Raw genomic sequence first — 20743 nt, forward strand, 5'->3', positions numbered from 1 at the left:
ATAATGGCAGACACCCTGGAATCGCTACAAGAATTGGTAATTAGAATTAACGATTATTGCATTAGATACGGACTAAAAATAAATAAGAGAAAAACTAAATTCATGATTGTCTCAAAAACGCAACATGGAAATGAAAGATTAATGATAGAGCAAACCCAAATAGAAAAAGTAGAGACATATAAATATCTGGGAACCTGGGTTGATGACAAAAATGACCAAAGCAGAGAAATCAAAGTCCGAATTGAAACTGCAAGGCAAGCATTTGTGAAAATGAAGACAATGCTTACCAACAGAGACCTTCAGTTGCATCTCAGATTGAGGGCTCTAAGATGTTACATATTTTCTGTCTTACTATACGGAATGGAAGCTTGGACATTGAAGAAACAACACATAAGGAAAATAGAAGCGTTCGAAATGTGGTGTTACAGAAGAATATTAAAAATTCAGTGGGTTCAAAGGATTACCAATGCTGAGGTACTACGACGTCTAAATAAGGAGTTAGAAATTATGAACAGCATAAAAAGAAGAAAACTAGAATATTTGGGTCACATAACCAGAGGAGAAAAATATGAGCTGCTGAGAATTATTATGCAAGGAAGGATCCAAGGAAGAAGAAGCATAGGAAGAAGACGCATCTCCTGGCTGAAGAACCTTAGAGAATGGTTTAACTGTAGTTCACTACAACTTTTCAGAGCAGCAGCTAACAAAGTGACCATAGCCGTTATGATATCCAACCTCCAATAGGAGATGGAACTTTAAGAAGAAGAAAGTTAGGGCATATACACGATTTTTTTATGGTAAGGTCCTCGAAATGACGTATTATTGCTTCGTATTATCAAACTTCTCCGACCGGAGAAGCGATTATTTCACCGGCATTCATTGAATGGCCCATTTGCGACTCCGTCCGCGGATGTACCTGTCCGCTGATGGGTACATTTTTTGCTCATTTGAGGTAGGTATTTAACGCCAGTAGTTGCGTCTGCCACCAATCCGTTTGTTGTCAGTTTTTTGTGGCATGAAACCAAAGGTTTCAGTGTGAGCGGCCGGCGCCTGTTCACACGTCAGCGGACGTATCCGCAAAATGGCGTCTGCTAATGGATCTGTCGGTGTCTAGAGCCGCCCGTCAGTTTTTCGTTGCCACAATTTACTAAAAGAATGCCACTAAAATAGATCTTTCCAAAGTCTACGCGAAAAAAATTCACAATAATTGACAGTCACTGTACCTAAGTAAAAAATTAAATAAGAAATTTTACTTTGATTGGTTTAGGCTACTTTTTTCTCCAAAATATAAGATGTCTAGCAACTTAAGATTGTCTGATATAAATAGGCCATGGTTAGTTCTGACATAAAATCTTAATATTATCTATACATTCTCACTTAAACTCAGGTTATAAACGTGCTCAACACTAGAAGAATTGTCATTTGCTCTTTCATCGCTAACAGTTTGGAACCTTAAATTAGTACAATATTTACTCCCCCTTTAACGTCTATTTATGTTCAGCTACATTTTCATACGTAACTTTTGCATGATATCCATTATCATCTGCGTAGTATTCTACCTTCTGCATTCGTCCATCGGGCAAGAGAACATGATAGCTTCCTTCGGCACTTCGTCCGCTCCGTTTTTCTTCGTGGCCAAAATCGTTGCCTTCTTTGTTGTCTTTGATGCGGTAGCCAAACGCATATTTGGCAGCGTACTGTAACTAAAAATAAAAAGGCAGTAAGTAAAATATAAAATTAAAAAATTAAAAAAATTAAATAAAAAAAAATTAAATAAAAAAAAAATTAAAAATTAATTTTTTGTCGGTAGATAAGAAAACAATATAATGATATACTTGTATAAGCTATCGAAATTCTGCATTTCTGTTTGTTAATTTTTAAGGTTCTAATCAGTAAACAAAATTATAGTACAGGATAAAAAAAAGTTTGGAATTAAATTGGAAGTATGCACTTCTAAATCATGGACCTTAAAGGTCGCCAAATAAAAGAAAAATAGATGTCTTCGAATTGTGGGCTTACATAAGTATTTTGCGAATATCATACTCAGAGCATCGCACAATCATTTAAATAATAAAGTAGCTAAAAGTTAACAAAATAATGTTAACAAAAATAAATCAATCCTATCTCTGATACTTTGGACATACAGCGAGAAGAAGATAAGGCCTAGAAAGGAACGTATTGATAAATGTATGAAAGAAAATTGTGGGCATAACGAATACTTACTTTCACAAAAAGTTTATTGTTACTCAGTTTAACTATTTCTTAATTTTGTTTGTAAATATAGTGTATTTTAATTTTACTTCAACTTAATATAAAACGTAAATTGTTTGATGTCAAATCCGCTTTAATAATTATACTAGGTAAGTAAAAAACTATTAAAGTATACTATTTTTTGTTTAATATATTGTAAACTATTAACTTTATATATACAAGCTATATGCTTCCGAAGAAGCTGAAGATCCTTTTTGGTTGGAGGATCATCCCATTCTGGGTTTGATTTTACAGTTTCTGGTGTGACTTCGTTGTTTTCACTATTTTTCTCCATTCTTCTCTCTCTTTGGTTGTCCTTCCTACATTTCTAATTTCCATACTCTTTAAGTCTTTTTCCACTAGTTGTCTCTATCTCAGTTTAGATCTGCCACTGGTTCTTTTACCTGGTGGTATCCACTCCGTTGTAACTCTTGCTCGGATTGCTCTTCTCTCTTCCCATTATGTGTGCATACCATTTAATTCTCTGTGCATTTATTGCTCTAGCTATGTTCCCTTGACCCATCCATTCTTATATTTCGTAATTCATCCATTGTCTTGGATCCTCTTCGTTTTCCCTCTTTGATCCCAGTATTTTTGTCATAATCTTCCTTTCAAAAACTTTCAGTTGCTCTTCTTCTCGTTCTGTTATTATAAATGTCTCTGCAGCATATGCTACTATTGGCCTTATAGTTGTTTTGTAGTTTTTCATTTTTGTGTTTCGGCTTATCTTATTATCTCTAAACATTTGTTTATGTTTAGAGAACGCTGTATTTCCCGCTAGGAAAAATATTTGGAAAACGAGGTCCAGGAAGAAGAAGAACATCTTGGTTAAAGAACCTCAGAATCTGGTTGAATACAACATCTGTGCAGCTTTTCCGCGCTGCTGCAGATAAGATAAAGATTGCCATGATGATCGCCAATATTCGTAACGGATAGGCACATCAAGAAAAAGAAGAATTTCCCGCTTGAATTTTTCTTTTCATATCTACACTTTCATTTCTTCTGTTGACTAGTACTACCAAATATTTAAACGTTTCAACCTATTCGAAACTGTGTGCGTCTTTGTGTTTTCTTTTTCTTGCTTACGTTCATGTATTTTGTTTTATTTTCATTTATTTCCAGACCTCTCAGTTTGGTTTCGTTTTCTATTTCTTGGAAGGTTTTCTTTAATGCCCTTTTATCTGTTGCTACTATGGTTATATCGTCTGCATATCCTATTATTTGTACTGCATTCTTGTTTATAGTTCCTACGTTTGACAGCTTTTTTAACCATGTCTTCTTTATTTTACACTAGAATAAATAGTACCGTTGAGAGCACATCTCCTTGTCTTAGTCAATTTTTTATTTTTAATATTTCTGTTCTTTCTCTTCCGGTGTCCATTGTTGCTTGAGAATCTTACATTGTCATTTTTATCATTCTTATAATTTTATTTGGTATATTACTCTCTTGTTAGTCTTGGATCATGTTTCTTCTGTTTAGTTTGTCAAACGACTGTTTAAAGTCTAGGAATAGTATATGTGTTTCTCCGTCGTACTTGTATGTTTTCTCCCTCACTTATCTTAGCGTATATATAGCGTCTACCGTGGATCTTCCTTGTCTGAAACCGTACTGGTAATCTCCTATGTTTTGTTCTGTGTATATTGTTCTCTAATTGCTTTAATTGATCTGTGTCTCTAATTATACCAGTCATTACTTTATGTTACATTTAGTAAATTAATTGCTCGGTAGTTTTTACATACTCTATGGTCTCCATATTTTGATATTGTGATTGTATGATATTGTGTAATATTTGGGATTGTCACTTTAATTTTTCCATTCTTCGGGCAATATTTCCTTACTTCATATATTCTGTATTAGTTCATAAATCTTTCTGTATAGTGCCTCCCCACCGTATTTTATAAATTCTGTACATATTCCGTCTCCTCCCGCTGTTTTCCCGTTTTTAAGTTTGCATATTTTATCTTTCACTTCTGTATAGCTCAATTATTTTTCTTCTTCATCTTGTTCCGTGTTCCTTATTGTTTCTCTTTCTTCTTCTCTATCCTATACGTTTCTTAACATATTTATTCGAAATACTTCTGCCTTTTTTCTGCTTCTATAGCTATATTAGCTGTCTGTTTTCGGTTAACTAGTTTTAAGTATTGGTACAATGGTTTTGAGTGGTGTCTTTTATTATCTGTTTCGTTCATAATTCGTTTTCTTCTATTTTTTGATTTTTTTTTATTTAAACAATTTCTTTGTCTTTTGTGGCAGATTTACCATTCCGAGTCAAAGAACAAACGTCAGTACATTTGTCAGACAAGCATATTTTGCCTATTTTAAAGTAAAAGTGGTGATCAAGATCAAGCATGGGTACCTCATAAAGTGTGTACACAGTGTGTTGAGGGTTTACGGTTTACGGATGTGGACCAAGGGAACACGTGCTAAACTTCCATTTGTTATATCTATGATTTGGCGCGAGCCCAAAGATCATTTAAGTGATTGTTACTTTTGTATAGTGAAAACATCAGGATATAACAAGAAAAACAAATGTAAGATAGAGTATCCTAATTTACTGTCAGCTATATGCCAGTGCCAGTTTTCAATGAATTTTCCTCTTTGGAAGAAGGGGAATATGGATACGGTGCAGATGAAAGTGACTCCAACGATGAGGATTTCGAATTTGAAGATAACTCCGTACGTAAAGGATTTGAGCAGCAAGAGCTAAATGATTTGGTACGAGACTTGGGACTATCCAAAAAAGCTTCAGAGCTCTTAGCATCATGACTCAACGAGAAAAACTTGCTTAAAAAGGGAGCCAGGATATCCTATTTTCGAACACGAGAAAGGGCATTTCTGCAATACTTTCAAAGTGATGGTGGATTTGTGTTTTGCCATAATGTAAGTGGTTTAATGGAAAAATTGGGAATTTCAAACTATAACGTAACTAACTGGCGACTGTTTATAGATAGTTCAAAGCGGAGCTTAAAGTGTGTTCTCCTCCACAATGGAAATTTATTTGGTTCAGTTCCAATTTCAGTTCAGTACTTCGTCGCATGTGTAAACAAAAAGAATTACCAAGAATAATCAAAGAGAGGAAAATGCAATACTTAAGTCATGTGTTGAGATGCGAAAGATATGAATTACTTCAAGTTATACTGGAAGGAAAAGTACAGGACAAAAGATCAGTAGGAAGAAGCCAGAACTCGTGGCTGAAAGACCTGAGGAGATGGTTCGACCGCTCATCTGCAGAAATCTTTCGCGCAGCAGTTTTCAAAACTACAATTGCCATTTGGATCGCCAACCTTCGAAAGGAGACGGCGCCATGAGAAGAAGAGTTCCAATTGGCCATTCAGTTTGTTTGCGTGAGGAATATGACGACATAAAGAAAGTCATTGATCTGTTGCAATATTACATACACCAATGGATCATTTGTGTTGACCTTAAAATGGTCTGCTTCCTACTTGGTCAACAACGTGGCTACACAAAGTATCCCTGCTTTTTGTGTATGTGGGACAGCACAGCTAGTGCGCAACATTGGGTGCAGTCGAATTGGCCGTCAAGACCGGCTGAGACCTGGTGATCCAAACATTGTATATCAGCCACTTGTCGACAGAAAGAATAGTATAGTTCCAGCTCTGCATATAAAATTGGGTCTCATGAAACAATTTGTTAAAGCTTTGCCAACTGAAGGAGACTGTTTCAAGTATCTCGTGTCGAAATTTCCTAGCCTGCCATTTGAAAAGATAAAGGCCGGTGTTTTTGATGGTCCACAGACTCGGCAACTTCTTGCAGATGAACATTTCGTGGTAACAATGTTAGAAATTGAAAAGGATGCGTGGTTGGCATTCAAAAACATTGTTAAAACTTTCTTGGAAATACACAAGCCTTGAATTACGCTGACATTGTCCAGCCACTCTTGGAGTGCTTTCAAAAGCTAGGTTGCAACATTAGCATTAAAGAGCATTTTTTACAAAGCCACCTTGCTAATTTCCCGGACAATCTTGGTGCGGTGAGTGATGAGCAGTGTTAGCGTTTCCATCCAAGATTTGAAGGTCATGGAAGAGCATTAAGCGCGAATGTATCAACACTAAACACTCAAGAAAAAGCTATAAATGAAAATGTTTGTCTTAATTTGTAAGTACTGTTCATTAATTAAACAATTTTATTTTTATGAACTCGATTCAACTTAAATTAAATGTTTTGTAAACTGTAGATTTGGTACGTTTTTATTTTGTGTTTCTTTGTATGCATAATATTTGAGGATAGATTAAAAGGGTAGATTAAAAAGTTGACGTGATAGACAAAATCTGAGGTTATTCTCAGATTCAGACAACAAAAATTAGTGGAAAACAAGTCTCAGATTTAACTCAACAAAAAATGTGTTCCCCAGTGTAATGTATCCTTAATATTTTTAAGATAATAATAATAAGAAAAAAAAAGTTAACCGCAAATTTATGCCACGTATGTGCCATATGTGGTATACTCTATCAGCTACATCAAAGTATGCATCAAATTATAATTCCTCATACTCAAATAACCCCAGTTATAATTTTTTATATATAAATTTCAACAAACGTGAAACTTGTAGAGAAAAATAAAATTTTAAATTTCAACTTTACCACACCGTACCTCTCTTAATATCAACATTTTATTACAGCAAGTTGGTTCAAATGGTAATATTTTAAACTGTATAATCTACTGTTTCATCACCTATTACCATTAAGGATCACCTTAAATATATAAGCTTTTTGTTACGTAGTGAGACCTGTGGTTTCAAATGTCAAAATAACTTTGAAATTATACTTCGTAATGAAGATCAATAATTTCACCGAGTAATTAGTCGATTCTGTAAAATAGAAGTATTTTCCTTGATTAATTTAATTTGATGAATTTAACTATAATTGTCCGCTAATCTATTGTAGTTTTAATTAAGAACATCTGTTCAATATCATTTATTTACTTTACTGTACTTGGTATTTTAAGGTTGGTGGACAACATTGTAGTAGCACCGACAAAGAGTAAAAATATGAACTTAACCCCAATAAAATGTTTGTTTATGACGTGTGAATAATTTCTCTTGTCAAGGAAAGAATTTTGGTTGCAGTTGTTCTATGTTGTATCGTAAAATATGTTGTTTTCATCACTTTCATTATTAATTGTACTATTTTTACTTTGTCAGGTATAAATCGCATGTATAATAATTTTGTTAGCTTAGTATTCATCACAATCGTGACAAGTGTGTTTGGTGTCTATATAATTTTGGTGTGTAAAATATATTTAAAAAAAATATTGGGATGATTAGATGGTCTCAATTGTTACTTGTGTTATCAGTGCAGTGTTACATAGAGAGTGGTTAGAAATATTTGCGCAAAGACATTAGGTACTAATTTTGTGACATTTAGTTTAGCTAAGTATATTTTGAAATGAACCAAAAATTGCGACATAACTCTTATTACAGAGAAATAATCTCAAAAAAGTACATTGTACTGACTAATATATGAAATAAGCTTAAAAAAATACCCCGCTACTTTGACCTAGCCAGGTATCTAACAAGTTTTTTGAGTTGTATGGACCTCAATTACTAAAATCTTTGAGTTCGGTGGATTTTTTAAAAATTGTCAGTTTGAGGCCAAAAATGCACCCGTTTAAGTATCTTCCTTTACCAGTAAAAAGTAAAGCATTTTAAACAAAATTTCAGGTAACTATTTGATAAAATACGTATACAGCTTTAAAATGGCCATTTATTTAGAAATTTGTTGCATATAAAACTATAAAAACTTTCAAAAACTTAAAAGAATTCCTAATTTTCAATAAATGTTAATAACTATTATACACTCATGGACAAAAATATCGAATATTTTGGAATTTTCCAATTTTTTTTTGTAGTCACTACTATTTCAAAATAATTTTAGATTACTGATAATACTCATATAGTAGGCTGATGTACTCAACTGGTTTGAAATATTTTGATGTTTATTTTGACGTTTATTCAGTGGTTAGTGTCATTCGTACATTTTATCATAAAAATCCTTCTTCATGTAAAGCAAAAATCATACTAATTCGGTTATTTTTAGTTTTATAATTACTAATTTACTAATTTATTAAGTTTAATTAAATATTGTTTTGATTTAACTAAGATTAAAACAAGTATCCCACCAATTCGGCACTGCGATGAAGTCCAAGTAGCACATATTGTAATTTTGTACGAGGAAGGATATGCACAAAAAGGTATCGCACGACGTCTCAGCAAAACTGAATCTATAGTTTTAAATACTCTAAAAAGGTACCGCGAAACAGGAAATTTTATACGAAGGCCTGGTCAAGGACGCCCAAGGTGCACAATCGCAATTCATGACCGATTTTTGGTTCTTAATTCTACACGAAATCGTTCATTGACATCGGTGCACCTCAGAAATGAGCTATTAAATGATAGACAAGTTAATGTGAGTACACAAACAGTTAGACGAAGATCAAAAGAAGCAAACTTAAAGCCCAGACGCCCCGCCAAAGTTCCACGTCTTCCCCAAAATCATAAAGCTCATCGTTTGGAATTTGCAAGAACACATATTTAATGGAATATCGACAACTGGAAAAGCGTTCTTTTCACTGATGAGACCAGAATCCTATTATGGAAGCCAGATGGTCAAAACTACGTCTACAGAAGAGTTGGAGAACGATTCGCCCAGACCGTTAGTTTTGGAGTTGATGGCATAATTCTTTGGGAAGGTATTAGTTGGGAGGTACGTACCGCACTTGTGGAAGTTTTTGGACGGATGACTGGTGATTCTTACCTTTAAAACATCCTGCAAGATCATGTTTTGTCATATTTTGGTTACATTGGATATGAAAGATTCACGTTAATGCACGATAATGCTCGACCACATGCCGCTGCCATAGTGAGTAATTATCTTGATGAGGTCCAAATTCGAAGATTGGATTGGCCACCGTCTAGCTCGGATTTAAATTCAATAGAGCACATGTAGGATCACCTAAAACGCAGCATACGACAAAGAAATCCCTTTCCAAATACGATAGAGCAGCTTCGGCTTGCTGCACAGGATGAATGGAATGCAATTTCCCAAGGATATGTCCAAAATTTACTTGCAAGCATGCTGAGAAAGATGCAAGCAGTATTAAGAGCTAGAGGGGGAGTACTCGTTACTGATCATGCACTTCTTTCAGTTTAAACCAGTTGTTTAAGCAATTTAAATTATCATTTAAGTTTAGACTAAAATAACCTTATTTACCTAATATTAAATATTTATTTTTTTCACAATTTTCTCCGCATAAAAACTTAAAATTGTTCATTAAACATTGTTAAAATAAACTATATTTTACAATAAACGACTTGATTGACCAGAATTTATTTTATTTAATTTATGTATGAAAAACTAATTGAGCTAAATTGTTCATTGCCTGTCAATTTAAATACAATTATTTTTTCAAATAATAAGCAGATATTAAAATGTATCTACGAATACATAACATCCTGTAAATTTAAATTATAAGTAGTTTTAGGTATTCAAATCAAAAATTGTAAATATGTCAAAAATTGAATGTGTATACGAACATATTACTTCCTGTAAATTTATATTATAAATAGGCTTAGGTAATAAAATCAAAAATTGTAACTACCACAAATAGTCTGGCTAATTGGCTATGCCAAAGCCATTATACAATAAAAAAAAAACAAAAATTTGAAAATTCCAAAGTATTCGATATTTTTGTCCATGAGTGTAGTTTTTTTGGATAATTTTGCAATGAAGGTACAATAAATGTTATTATTTTAACGTTATACCCTAGATTAAAAAAATAAATAGCAAATTTGGCCCAGTAGAACCCGAGATATTTTCAATAATTTTGTTTGCTAAAAGTTTTGTTAAAACTTTGAGTTTTCTTATAAAAGATTGGCTAATTTTGAGATCTTAATGTTGCTAACTAACGTAACAGTGATTTGAAAAAAGAGGTGATTTTGACTCCTGAAGGCCGTAGCTTCTTTTTTTCTTTTTTAAAAAGTTATGCAAACATGCAGTTAAGTATCTTCTGATAAAATACGTATTAAGCTTTAACATGGTCATTCATGAATGTTAATTTAGAAATTTGTTGCATAGAAAGCTCTAAAAACTTTTTCACAAGAACATAATTAATATGAAAAGAAAAATCATGAATGCCTTAAATCTACAGCGAAATGTCTGTCGATGATGTGCCATACATAGTTTATTCTCGAATTAAAATTAAGCGTTTGTGGTTATTGCCAAATATTGCTTAATATCAGGGTGGACTCTTTTGAGTGTTCAACCCTGTTCAACCTGTTCAACCTATTTATAATACTCATTGCGTTACCAAATCATTATTACATTATTGAACAATCTATTATAGCGACTGTGAGTTGGTTTGGATTTAATTGTAAATAATTGTAATTGTAATTTAATTAAATTCATAAAGATGTATTTAATACACTATAAAACAAAACATTGTTCAAACATCAGCTTTTGCACAAGAATAATAATTTCAAACTAAATTCCAAACTTTAAAATTAGTTTAAAACTAACAAAATATCAACTTACGTAGAAGTTGATATTTTAGTGAGTTAAGTTCATCATACTGTATATTACAACGATGTAATATTCGCTCCGTGCGTGACCATGGTAGGGGTACTTTGAAACGATGCCAGCGTGCGTAGCGGCGAAATATGACAAAATTGGACCTACCTTTTTACGCATAAATTTTATCAAAAATGTGTGCAAATACATATTGCGTATTTAATTGTCCTAGTAATAGCAAAAATAGTAAGTGTAGTTTTTATAAGATTACATATAAATTAGAGAAAAGAAAAAGATGGATCCGTGCTATTAATATGAAAAAGTAAATATCACATAATTTCATTTTTATGCAATTGAAATAGGAAAAATTTAAATAATTTACCTTAAATGATATTTTATAAGGCTTCAAGCTAACTGCAGAGTGCCTGACGACTTTAGCTTTTATATAATAACTTTTACTATTACTGTTTTTAAATATATGCTCTTTCACGTGAAAAACTTGATTTGCCAGTACTAGATTTTTCCCTTTCTTTTACGTTTGGGGTTGAAAAGATGTATTATGATGAATTTTGAGAAACCCAGTTTTTATTACTAGGTACATTTATTTTGTACATAAACTGAAACAATATAATTAAAAAGTTAATTAATAATAATTGTCAATTTCGCATGTATTTAACAATGTTCAACATATGTCATATGTTTAACCTGAAAATTGGTAGGTGCAAAACTGTCAGATGAAGGCGGTAGGTGTCGCGTCAGTCACGCACGGAGCGAATACTCAAGATGGAAACTATGAATAAATTTACATGTAGGCAGCTGATAAACGACGGGACTGACACATTACTAGCTACAATGTTCAACGTGAATTTGACAGGTGATTAACTTGAATATAGTTATCCCTGATATTTTAATTTTAAACAGGTAATATTATGTGTTAAGTCAATAATTTAATGTATTCTTTTTGGTAAATCAATAAATTCCTTAAATTGTTATTATTGTATATAAGTTTTGAATACAAGTTGAATACAAAAAACATTTAAAATGGTTGGTTGTAGTGCATGTAATACAGCGAAAACACAGCAGACAAAAGATTACGTTTCATTTTTACGTATTACGAATAATATATGTAATAAGTAATATATGTACTTATATATGTAAGAAGTTAATAATTATATTTTTGTAACACTTTTCTAGTCGTAATATTTTCTAACCTCAAAGTCACATCAGTGGCGTGAGGTGTGCAACTACGTACCTGTAAAATATATTTATGTTTTTATGTTATAAAAATAATATTTTTTTAATTTTACAATGTTACACGTTATGTGCCACAAAAATATTTTTTTCGTACACCACTGACATTCCGGAAACAATAGTCGGCCATCGTTACTAACTACTTTGGGCGCAAGTATTTATTCATAGGTTTCCTTCCTGAGTATATTAGAATTAGATCGTTGATATATTATTATATATTCTGCGGAAATTAAACAGTGTTAGTTTATCTTATCTTAAAATACAGTGGACAACATGTACGATGAAGGTGTGGGCTTCACTTAAAATGTTTAATATTAGTTTTTATCTTGATGTTGCAAATAAAGAGTCTTTCAGTTTGTTGTTTTATTTCATAAACTCAAAAATATTTAAATTTTGTTCTGTTCTCATTTCCTGCATTATTATTAGGAACTTTTTATTTTATTTAAATCATTTGTTATAGTACGAGATCCCGCTGCAAGATCACTACGTTCATAATTAATGAAATGATTATGATTATGATTCAAAATCAATCAAACTTACATTTTTACATACATTTAAGAATAGGAAAATATATTTATAACAGCTTGCCAGAAAAAGTTAAAACTAATTTTTTTAATATAATGAAATATAGTTACCTGAGAATTATAGAGAGCTAACGCGCAATGCCACTGGTTCGACATGGTTAGTGTCAGTTGTGTGAGTTTTTAAGCATGCATCTATAGATAGTGTTAATAATATGCATAATATCAATTGTTAAACCAGTATCGTTGCGCGCTAACTCTATTTTACTTCATCTTTGATACCTCGTATTTTTAACAGCAGGTAACCCCAATTTGCGACCATTTTTTTAGACAACCTTATATCATTATATTAAAAAAAATAGCTTTAATTTGATATAAAAAACCGGATGTGGTACTCGGGGAGTGACCTGGAGGGGAAAGTGGATTTCTTGTCAGCTAAACATGGAGCGAGGATTTTTAATTTAATTTAAATTAATTTAATTTAATTTTATATGAATTCAATTGAATTGAATTGAAATTAAATTGAATTAGATTCAATTCTATTCAATTCGATTCAATTTTATTCAATTTGATTCCATTGGTTCCATTCGATTCAATCGCATTCCATTCGATTTCATTCGATTCAATTTGATTCTATTCAATTCAATTCAATTCAATTCGATTAAATTTGACTCAACTCGATTCAATTCGATTCCATTCGATTCGATTTCATTCGATACCATTCGATTTTATTCGACTCGATTCCATATGATTCTATTCCATACGGCAGCGGAATAAGACAAGGGGATTAATTGATCCCCATGCTCTTCAGTTTAATCATGGATGAAATAATCAAAAGAGTTAACAAACGAAGAGGATACAGAATGGAAAACAAATAAATAAAAATACTCTGTTACGCAGATGACGCAATATTGATAGCCCAAGATGAAGATAGTCTGCAAAGACTGGTCCACAGATTTAACGTAAGAGCAAAAGATGACAATCTCATCTTAGAAAACTCAAACAATAGTAGTCAACAAAGAACCAACCAGATGTAAAATCGATGGCATCAGTATTGATGTACAAGAAGTAATGGAAATAAAATACGTGGGAATTACACTATCCAGCTATGGGGACCTGGACAAAGAAGTGAAAGATCAAGTACAAAAAGCATATAGATTGGCAGGATGCCTTAATAACACTATATGACGAAACATACACATTAACACTGAGATGAAGTTAAGAATTTATAAAGCCAGTGTAAGACCAATAATGACATTTGCCCCAGAAACAAGATCCGAGACAGCCACAACGCAAAGCCTACTGGAAACGGCAGATGAGAGTACTTAGAAGAATTACAGGAAATACGCTGAGTGATCGAGAGAAAAGTGAGGACATTAGAAGAAAATGTAACGTACAGTGTATAAATGAATGACACCAAATAGAAAAAAAGAATGGAATAACCACACAAGCAGAATGGAGGAGACCCGTGTCGTCAAAATAGCAAGAGATAAGTCACCAATCGGCAAAACAAGTATCAGACGACGGCGCAAAAGATGGAGTGAGAGAGGTATTAATCCGCCAATATACAAGAAGAATTGCTTATAAAGACGAAGAAGAAGGAAATAGAAAAGACCTCATTGCAGGTATGGACATTATACAATATACTTCACGTGATTTATTGTTCATTAATCAAGCAAATGGATATAAATTAAAACTTCAGAATAAACATTTTGTGTTTTGATTATTTATTTTTTATAAAATACTGCCTCACGTAGAAATTATTTTTCATCAATTACAAAAAGTATGCACTGATACTATTAAGCAGCAATTCAAGGTACAATGTACATGGGAGCAAATGAACGTCATTATTGACCATATTCAAGAAGAAATAAATATGTCACAGAGAAAAACGGATAATGATGAACCAATAAAATCAAATAAAAACAAGGTTTAGTTTCTCCGGACATTTAGTTGCTTCTAATTTATTGATCTCGGTCATTTTTTGTGTACAGTTTTTGTCTAGATGTGTACTTATAAGGATGTTTGTTTGTTTATGCAAACTAATAGTGCTAAGCTATGTCATATATGTTCTTCTAAAAGTTAATTCTACTAAAATTTTCCAAGAAAATCAAATTGATAATAAAATTTAACGAGTAAAACAGACAAGTAAAGTAAATCCATTATTTGGGAATCTGCATAATCATCGAATTACGCACATATTTTAATATATATTTTGCTTATATAATCTTTCTTTAATAAAAAAAATATATTCGATTAAAAAGTTAATTTACCAATTTTACCGTTTAAATCTATAAAGATTTTTATAAGTCCATGACTGGCAGAAACCAATTAGTCATTATTATAAGCTTATTAGCCTACATCTATTTTTTGTCTACTATTATTTCATACGTATTAAAATTGCATAACACTATATGGTGTTATCCAAAAAAGTAGCTGCACCGCCAGCCTCCTCACATTTAGAACTTTCTTGGTGAAAGTAATAAATGAGACAAAAAATATTATTAAAGCATATCCTGCTTCTCGTATCAAACAATGTCGTTTATTATCTTCGACTTAACGGTGTTATTTATGACATCCAGTCGGAATTTTAATGACAAAACGTGAATACGTTTTATGAAATCAGTATATTGTTTACATAACGTAATATTATTTTCCCATAGATTAGAAGATTTATCTGAATATTAAAAAGAACAGTTTAAAGAATTTTTTTTGAAACAATAATGTAAACTAATTTCATTTTTAGTTTTATTTTACAAATAAATCATTTTTTACTACATAAACGTTTCGTCAATTATTATATATATATATATATATATATATATATATATATATATATATATATATATATGTATATATATATATATATATATATATATATATATATATATATATATATATATATATATATATATATATATATGTATATATATATATATATATATATATATATATATATATATATATATATATATTACAGGATCCAACTTGTAAATACAATACATTTTTATTCTCGTTCGTCAGTGGCGCACCCGGGGGGAGGGTTTGGAGGTTAAACCCCTCCAGGGCCCTATTCCGGCACTGTTACTCACACATTTTAAGGGCTCAAAATAAAGGTAGCATTTCGGTGAACCAAAACTCCCTCCCCCCAGAGGCAAATTCTAGGTGCGCTACTGATTCTCGTTCTCCTCCGCCAATCTTCCCAGCCAAGGCATGCTCCTCCACCAAACCACTCGATTCCATCGCTCTTCTAATTCCCTTATTCCATGAACGTCGAGGTCTACCTATTTTTCTTCTTCCAGGGGGCTTTCATCTGTGAAGTTTTTGGGGCCAACGTTTGTCAGGCATTCTAAATAGGTGTCAAAACCATTTTAAACTTCTTTTTTCTATTCTGTCAATGACTGTTTTTGTAGAATTCATGTTATTTCTCATAGATTCGTTGGTCTTCTTTTCCAGCCTTGATGTTCTAGCACTTCTTCTCAAATAATCCATTTGAACTGCCAACAATCTTCTCTTCAGGTCTGCATTATTTGTCCATACTTCAGAGCCATAACAAAGAACTTATTCAACCATGGTTTGCCCTATTCTTTTTATGTTCCTTTTGGAAATGTTGCGAAATATTGGCTTTGATAGTCTATTTCCGATTTTTAGGTAAGTAGTGTTATCCCTGTATACTTCTGTGATTATTCCGAAATTGTATTGACTAATGCCGAGTTGTTGTAAAGCTTCCCACAATTTAAGTCTTGGAACTGTATCATACGCCTTTTCTAGGTCGATGAAGGCTAGATGTACTTCGGTACCAACCGCTATTATTTTTTATAATAATTGTTGGAGTATAAACAAGTTATCAGTGCAAGATCTACCAGGCGTAAATCCACTTTTGTCTTCGCTAATTAGATGTCCTATATCATCTTGTATTTTCCATTAATTATCTTTCCAAACAATCTTCCGAAAGTAGGTAGGACACTTAATCCTCTGTAGCAGTTAGGATCTTTTCGATTACCGTTTTTAAAGATGGACACTTGGTGAGCGGTTTTTCATTCAGATGTTACTTTAGTTTGTTGGCAGCATTGATTTATTAGAAATGTTATTCGTTCTATTAGGAGTGCATCTTCTGCTTTAAGTAACTCTACAGCTATATTGCCAGGTCCTGGAGATTGCCCGTTTTTCATTTTAGTAAATTTTATAGTGACTTTTTTTATAGAAATCAAGTTGCTTAAGGAGTTATGGGTGTTTTTCTTTAGATTAGTGATAGTTCTCCCTGCTTCTGTAATCTGAGAACCACCAATTATATTTTCAACTTGGAGACATTTTTGTTCCCAGAAATTGTTTTTTGCTTCTTTTATTCGATTACGTACTTCTCCGTTTTTCCTTTGATATGCTATTCTATTGCTAGATGTTTTATTTGTTAGCCCTTTCTTAAACATTTAAGTCATATAATGTCAATTATTATCTTTTGTAATTTGATAATTTATCTCTTTAAATAAGGTAGTGATGCGTTAAATATGACGCTGTATCCTGTTAGCGTCACTAGCCTCTCCTACTCAATTTCGACTCTCACCTCCACGTGGTGAACCCCGGTAACCTGAGCAACTCTGTGGAAGAATGTGGTAACCAACCCCAGTGGGAAGCAGAGTCAGGACAAACGAGAGCGAGAGAAATGCTCATTCGAAGATTAGGTGGCTGGGTAAAAAGTTAACGAACTCTTCCCTTAAAAAAACTTATTGTTATGAAAGTACAAAGAAGAAAAGTCCAACTGTTTTATTCACGACGACCTAGCAAACGACAAAGGAATAACGATTTACGGATCTGCACATAAAACGTACGAAACCTTTATGCCCCAAGCGCTCTTAAATTTCTAACCCAAAAACTGGATAAAATGAAAGCCGATGTAATAGCGATTCAAGAAATGAGATGGATTGGTTCAGGAATTATAGAGAGAAACGACTAGAGTTTTCTAGTCAGTAAAAAAGCAAAGCAATTAGTCCTTAACTTTAAACCCATAAACAACAGAATTTGTTATCTACCTTTTAAAGGAAAATTCTTTAACCACAGCTTACTTAGTGTACACGCACCCAAAGAATATGATCGATGTCCACGTCATGACATGAAAATAATTTCTGGAGATCTTAATTCAAAAATTGCCAAAGAGCAATTTTTCCAGGCAACTATAGCATGTGAGAGCTCGCATGAAGATGAAGATAAAGCCTGCAGGTTGAGACTAATAAACTTTGCAGGCACCAAAAACATGATAGTAGGAGGAACGCCATTTCTCCATAAAATAATACACAAAGGAACATGGAAATCACCTGAGAACGAAACCGTTAACCAGATAGATCAGATATGTCAGAAGTAACCGAGTTTCAAACATTGATAGTAACCACTTTCTTGTAAGTGCAAAAATCAAAGAAAGAATTTTAAACCTAAAGAAGGATAAACACATGAAACAAAACAGAATTAATGTTGATAATCTGCGCATTGAAACGATTGCGCGAGTCCTTACTGATACGGCCTCAATCTTGAACCGATGAGTTAAATTTTTCGACCCAAAATTTAACGGCCATTATATCGAAGATGCAGGTAACACCATATCGGATCGAAATGATTAAAATCTATTCAACCCATAATGATAAAATTTGTGAGTTCTACGAGAATGGTGGCGACGCCCTACTACAAGCACTGCATAAACTTTTACTTCTTATCTAGTAAAATGAGACTATGCCCTGGGAATGGTCTCAAGGTATGATATGCCCGTTATATAATAAAGGCGATCAGCTCCAATGTAAAATCTGTAGAGGTATGACCCTGTTAATAACTGCTTACAAAATACTAGCAAATATTCTTTACGAAAGGCTACAAGTTTACAGAGTTGGCATAGATGGAAAATACCAAGCTGGATTTACTCCAGAAAAATCAACAGTTGACCAGATTCATTCAATAAGACAGATTCTCGAGAAAACATTAGAATTTAACATTGAAACCCATCACTTATTTGTCGACTTTAAGGCCGCATACAACAGTGTCAAGAGAGCAGCACTATACCAATCAATGCGTGAGTTTGGCATACCAAAAAAACGTCCGATTAACGAGAATGACAATGTCTAACTTAAAAGCCAGCGTTAGGGTACAGGGAGAAAATGTTCGATCCTTTGAGATAAAAGATGGACTCAGGCAAGGGGATGCCTTGGCTTGCCTCCTGTGTAACATTGACGTAATAGAGCGTAGCAAGCGAGATGGTGAGCAATATTTCCTAGAGTTCTAAACGGCGGCGAAACAGGTCGGTCTAGTCATCTTTTTTTTCTAAATGTGTCTATCTTCTAGAAATGTTGGCGACCACGTTAACCCATCTTATTTTATTCACAGCATCTCGAAATAGATCAGTTGACCAGCCAGGATATACGTCTACGTCCAGGGCCTCTCTTACCCTCAATCTTGTCTTGTAAAATCAACTGTAGAAGTCGGTATTTATCATTACGCATGATGTGGCCGAAGTAAGCCAATTTTCTGTTTTTTATGGTGTTAATAATTTCTTTGTCTTTTCTTAGCCTCTGGAGAATAGTTATGTTACTTGTGTGATGTATATATGACCCTCAACATACGTCGGTAGCACCACATTTCACATGCCTCTAATCGTTTTATGGCATCTTCTGTAAGGCTCCAGCTTTCTACTCCATAGAGAACGACACTAAAGACGTAACATCTAAGAATTCTTATGCGTATATTGATACTTAAAGATAAGTTGTAGATAATCTTCCTAAGGCCGTTGAAAGAGCTTCTGGCTTTTTCAATACGAGTTTTTATTTCGTAGCTGTGATCCCAAGTATCCTTAATATTGCAGCCCAAATAGCATCTTTTTTCCACTCTTTCTAACGGTGTATCTCCTATTGTAATTTGGGCGTTTATGTTGGTGTTCTTACTAATGATCAATATTTTTGCTTTCTTGCAATTTAGTTTTAGGCCGTATTTGTTACATGCTTCTACAACGTTATCAATCATCCTTTGAAGCCCCTGTGCACTATCTGCCAGCAACACTGTATCATCTGCATATCTAATATTGTTTATAAGTTGGCCATTTACAGCAATCCCATCTTCTGATTCGTCCAAAGCCTCTCCAAAGATGTTTTTAGAGTATATGTTAAATAATGCCAGTGACAATATGCAACCCTGTCTAACTGCTTTTTCGACTGAAGATCTCGGACAGTTCATTTTCTAATCGTACTGTTGCTTTTTTATTGGAGATATAATTTTGAGATCAGTCTTGTATTCTTACCATCGAGTCCTGATGTTTTTAGGATATCGATTAGTTTCTTATGTGGGACTTTATCAAATGCCTTATCAAAATCAATGAAACATGCATACACATTGCAGTTGACATCCCTGGCTCTCTGTATTAGAACTTGCAAACTAAAAAGTACTTGCCTCGTTCCGAGTCCGGCTCCGAATCCAAATTGAACTTCACTCAGGTGTTCTTCTAATTTGGTGTATATGCGCGAGTGAATGGTAGTAACTAGTACTTTAAGTACATAACTCATTAAACTAATTAATCTATGTTCTTCACATTTTCTAGCGTTTGGTTTTTTAGGAAGTGGAATGAATATTGATAGTAGCCAGTCTTTTGGTAAGTAACCAGTCTCGTAGATGTTTTTAAATAGTTTTGTAAGAGCTGTGATTTGGTGTGCCTCTAATAGCTTTAAAATTTCACCATGCACCTCATCAGGTCCTGGTGATTTTCCATCTTTAATCCGCTTAATGACCATAGTTACTTCTTCATTTGTTATTCCTGGGCGTAGGGATTGTTTATTTCGGTCGGATTTCGTAATTGCATATATTCTTTCCATCTTCGTAATTTATCTTAAATGGTAGTCAAAATCTGGCCTTCAATGTCTACAACTATGCCTGTATTGCGTTGTTTTCTGGTATTCTGTACCTCTTTAATTTTTTTGTGCATATGGAAATCGTCATGTTTGCTTTGTAGTGTTTCAACTTCCGTACATTTGTCCGTCAGCCATGCTTCTTTTGCTCCTTTTATCTCCTTTAGTATAGTCTTATGCAACTTTTTGTATCTATTGTCATTTCTACCTTATAATTTTCCTTCCATCATCTGCAATATTTTATCTGTCATCCATTCTTGCTTCTTTTCTCTTTTTTATTTTAGATATTCATGCGCAATTGTGGAAATAGTTTGGTTGGTAAAA

The 20743-nt window shown here is 33.2% G+C and overlaps 1 protein-coding gene across 1 annotated transcript in view; it reads right to left on the minus strand.

The window, feature by feature from the left end:
- Positions 1 to 320: 320 nt before the first annotated feature.
- Positions 321 to 20743, minus strand: part of LOC140450356 (uncharacterized) — a 47130-nt gene continuing 26707 nt past the window's right edge. The window contains exon 3 of the mRNA XM_072543947.1: positions 321 to 1703. Coding sequence (XP_072400048.1) covers positions 1488 to 1703 — 216 coding nt within the window. The 3' untranslated portion in view covers positions 321 to 1487. The remainder of the gene's footprint in view (positions 1704 to 20743) is intronic.

This window comes from Diabrotica undecimpunctata, chromosome 9, assembly GCF_040954645.1.
Source record: "Diabrotica undecimpunctata isolate CICGRU chromosome 9, icDiaUnde3, whole genome shotgun sequence".
Lineage (NCBI taxonomy): Eukaryota > Metazoa > Arthropoda > Insecta > Coleoptera > Chrysomelidae > Diabrotica > Diabrotica undecimpunctata.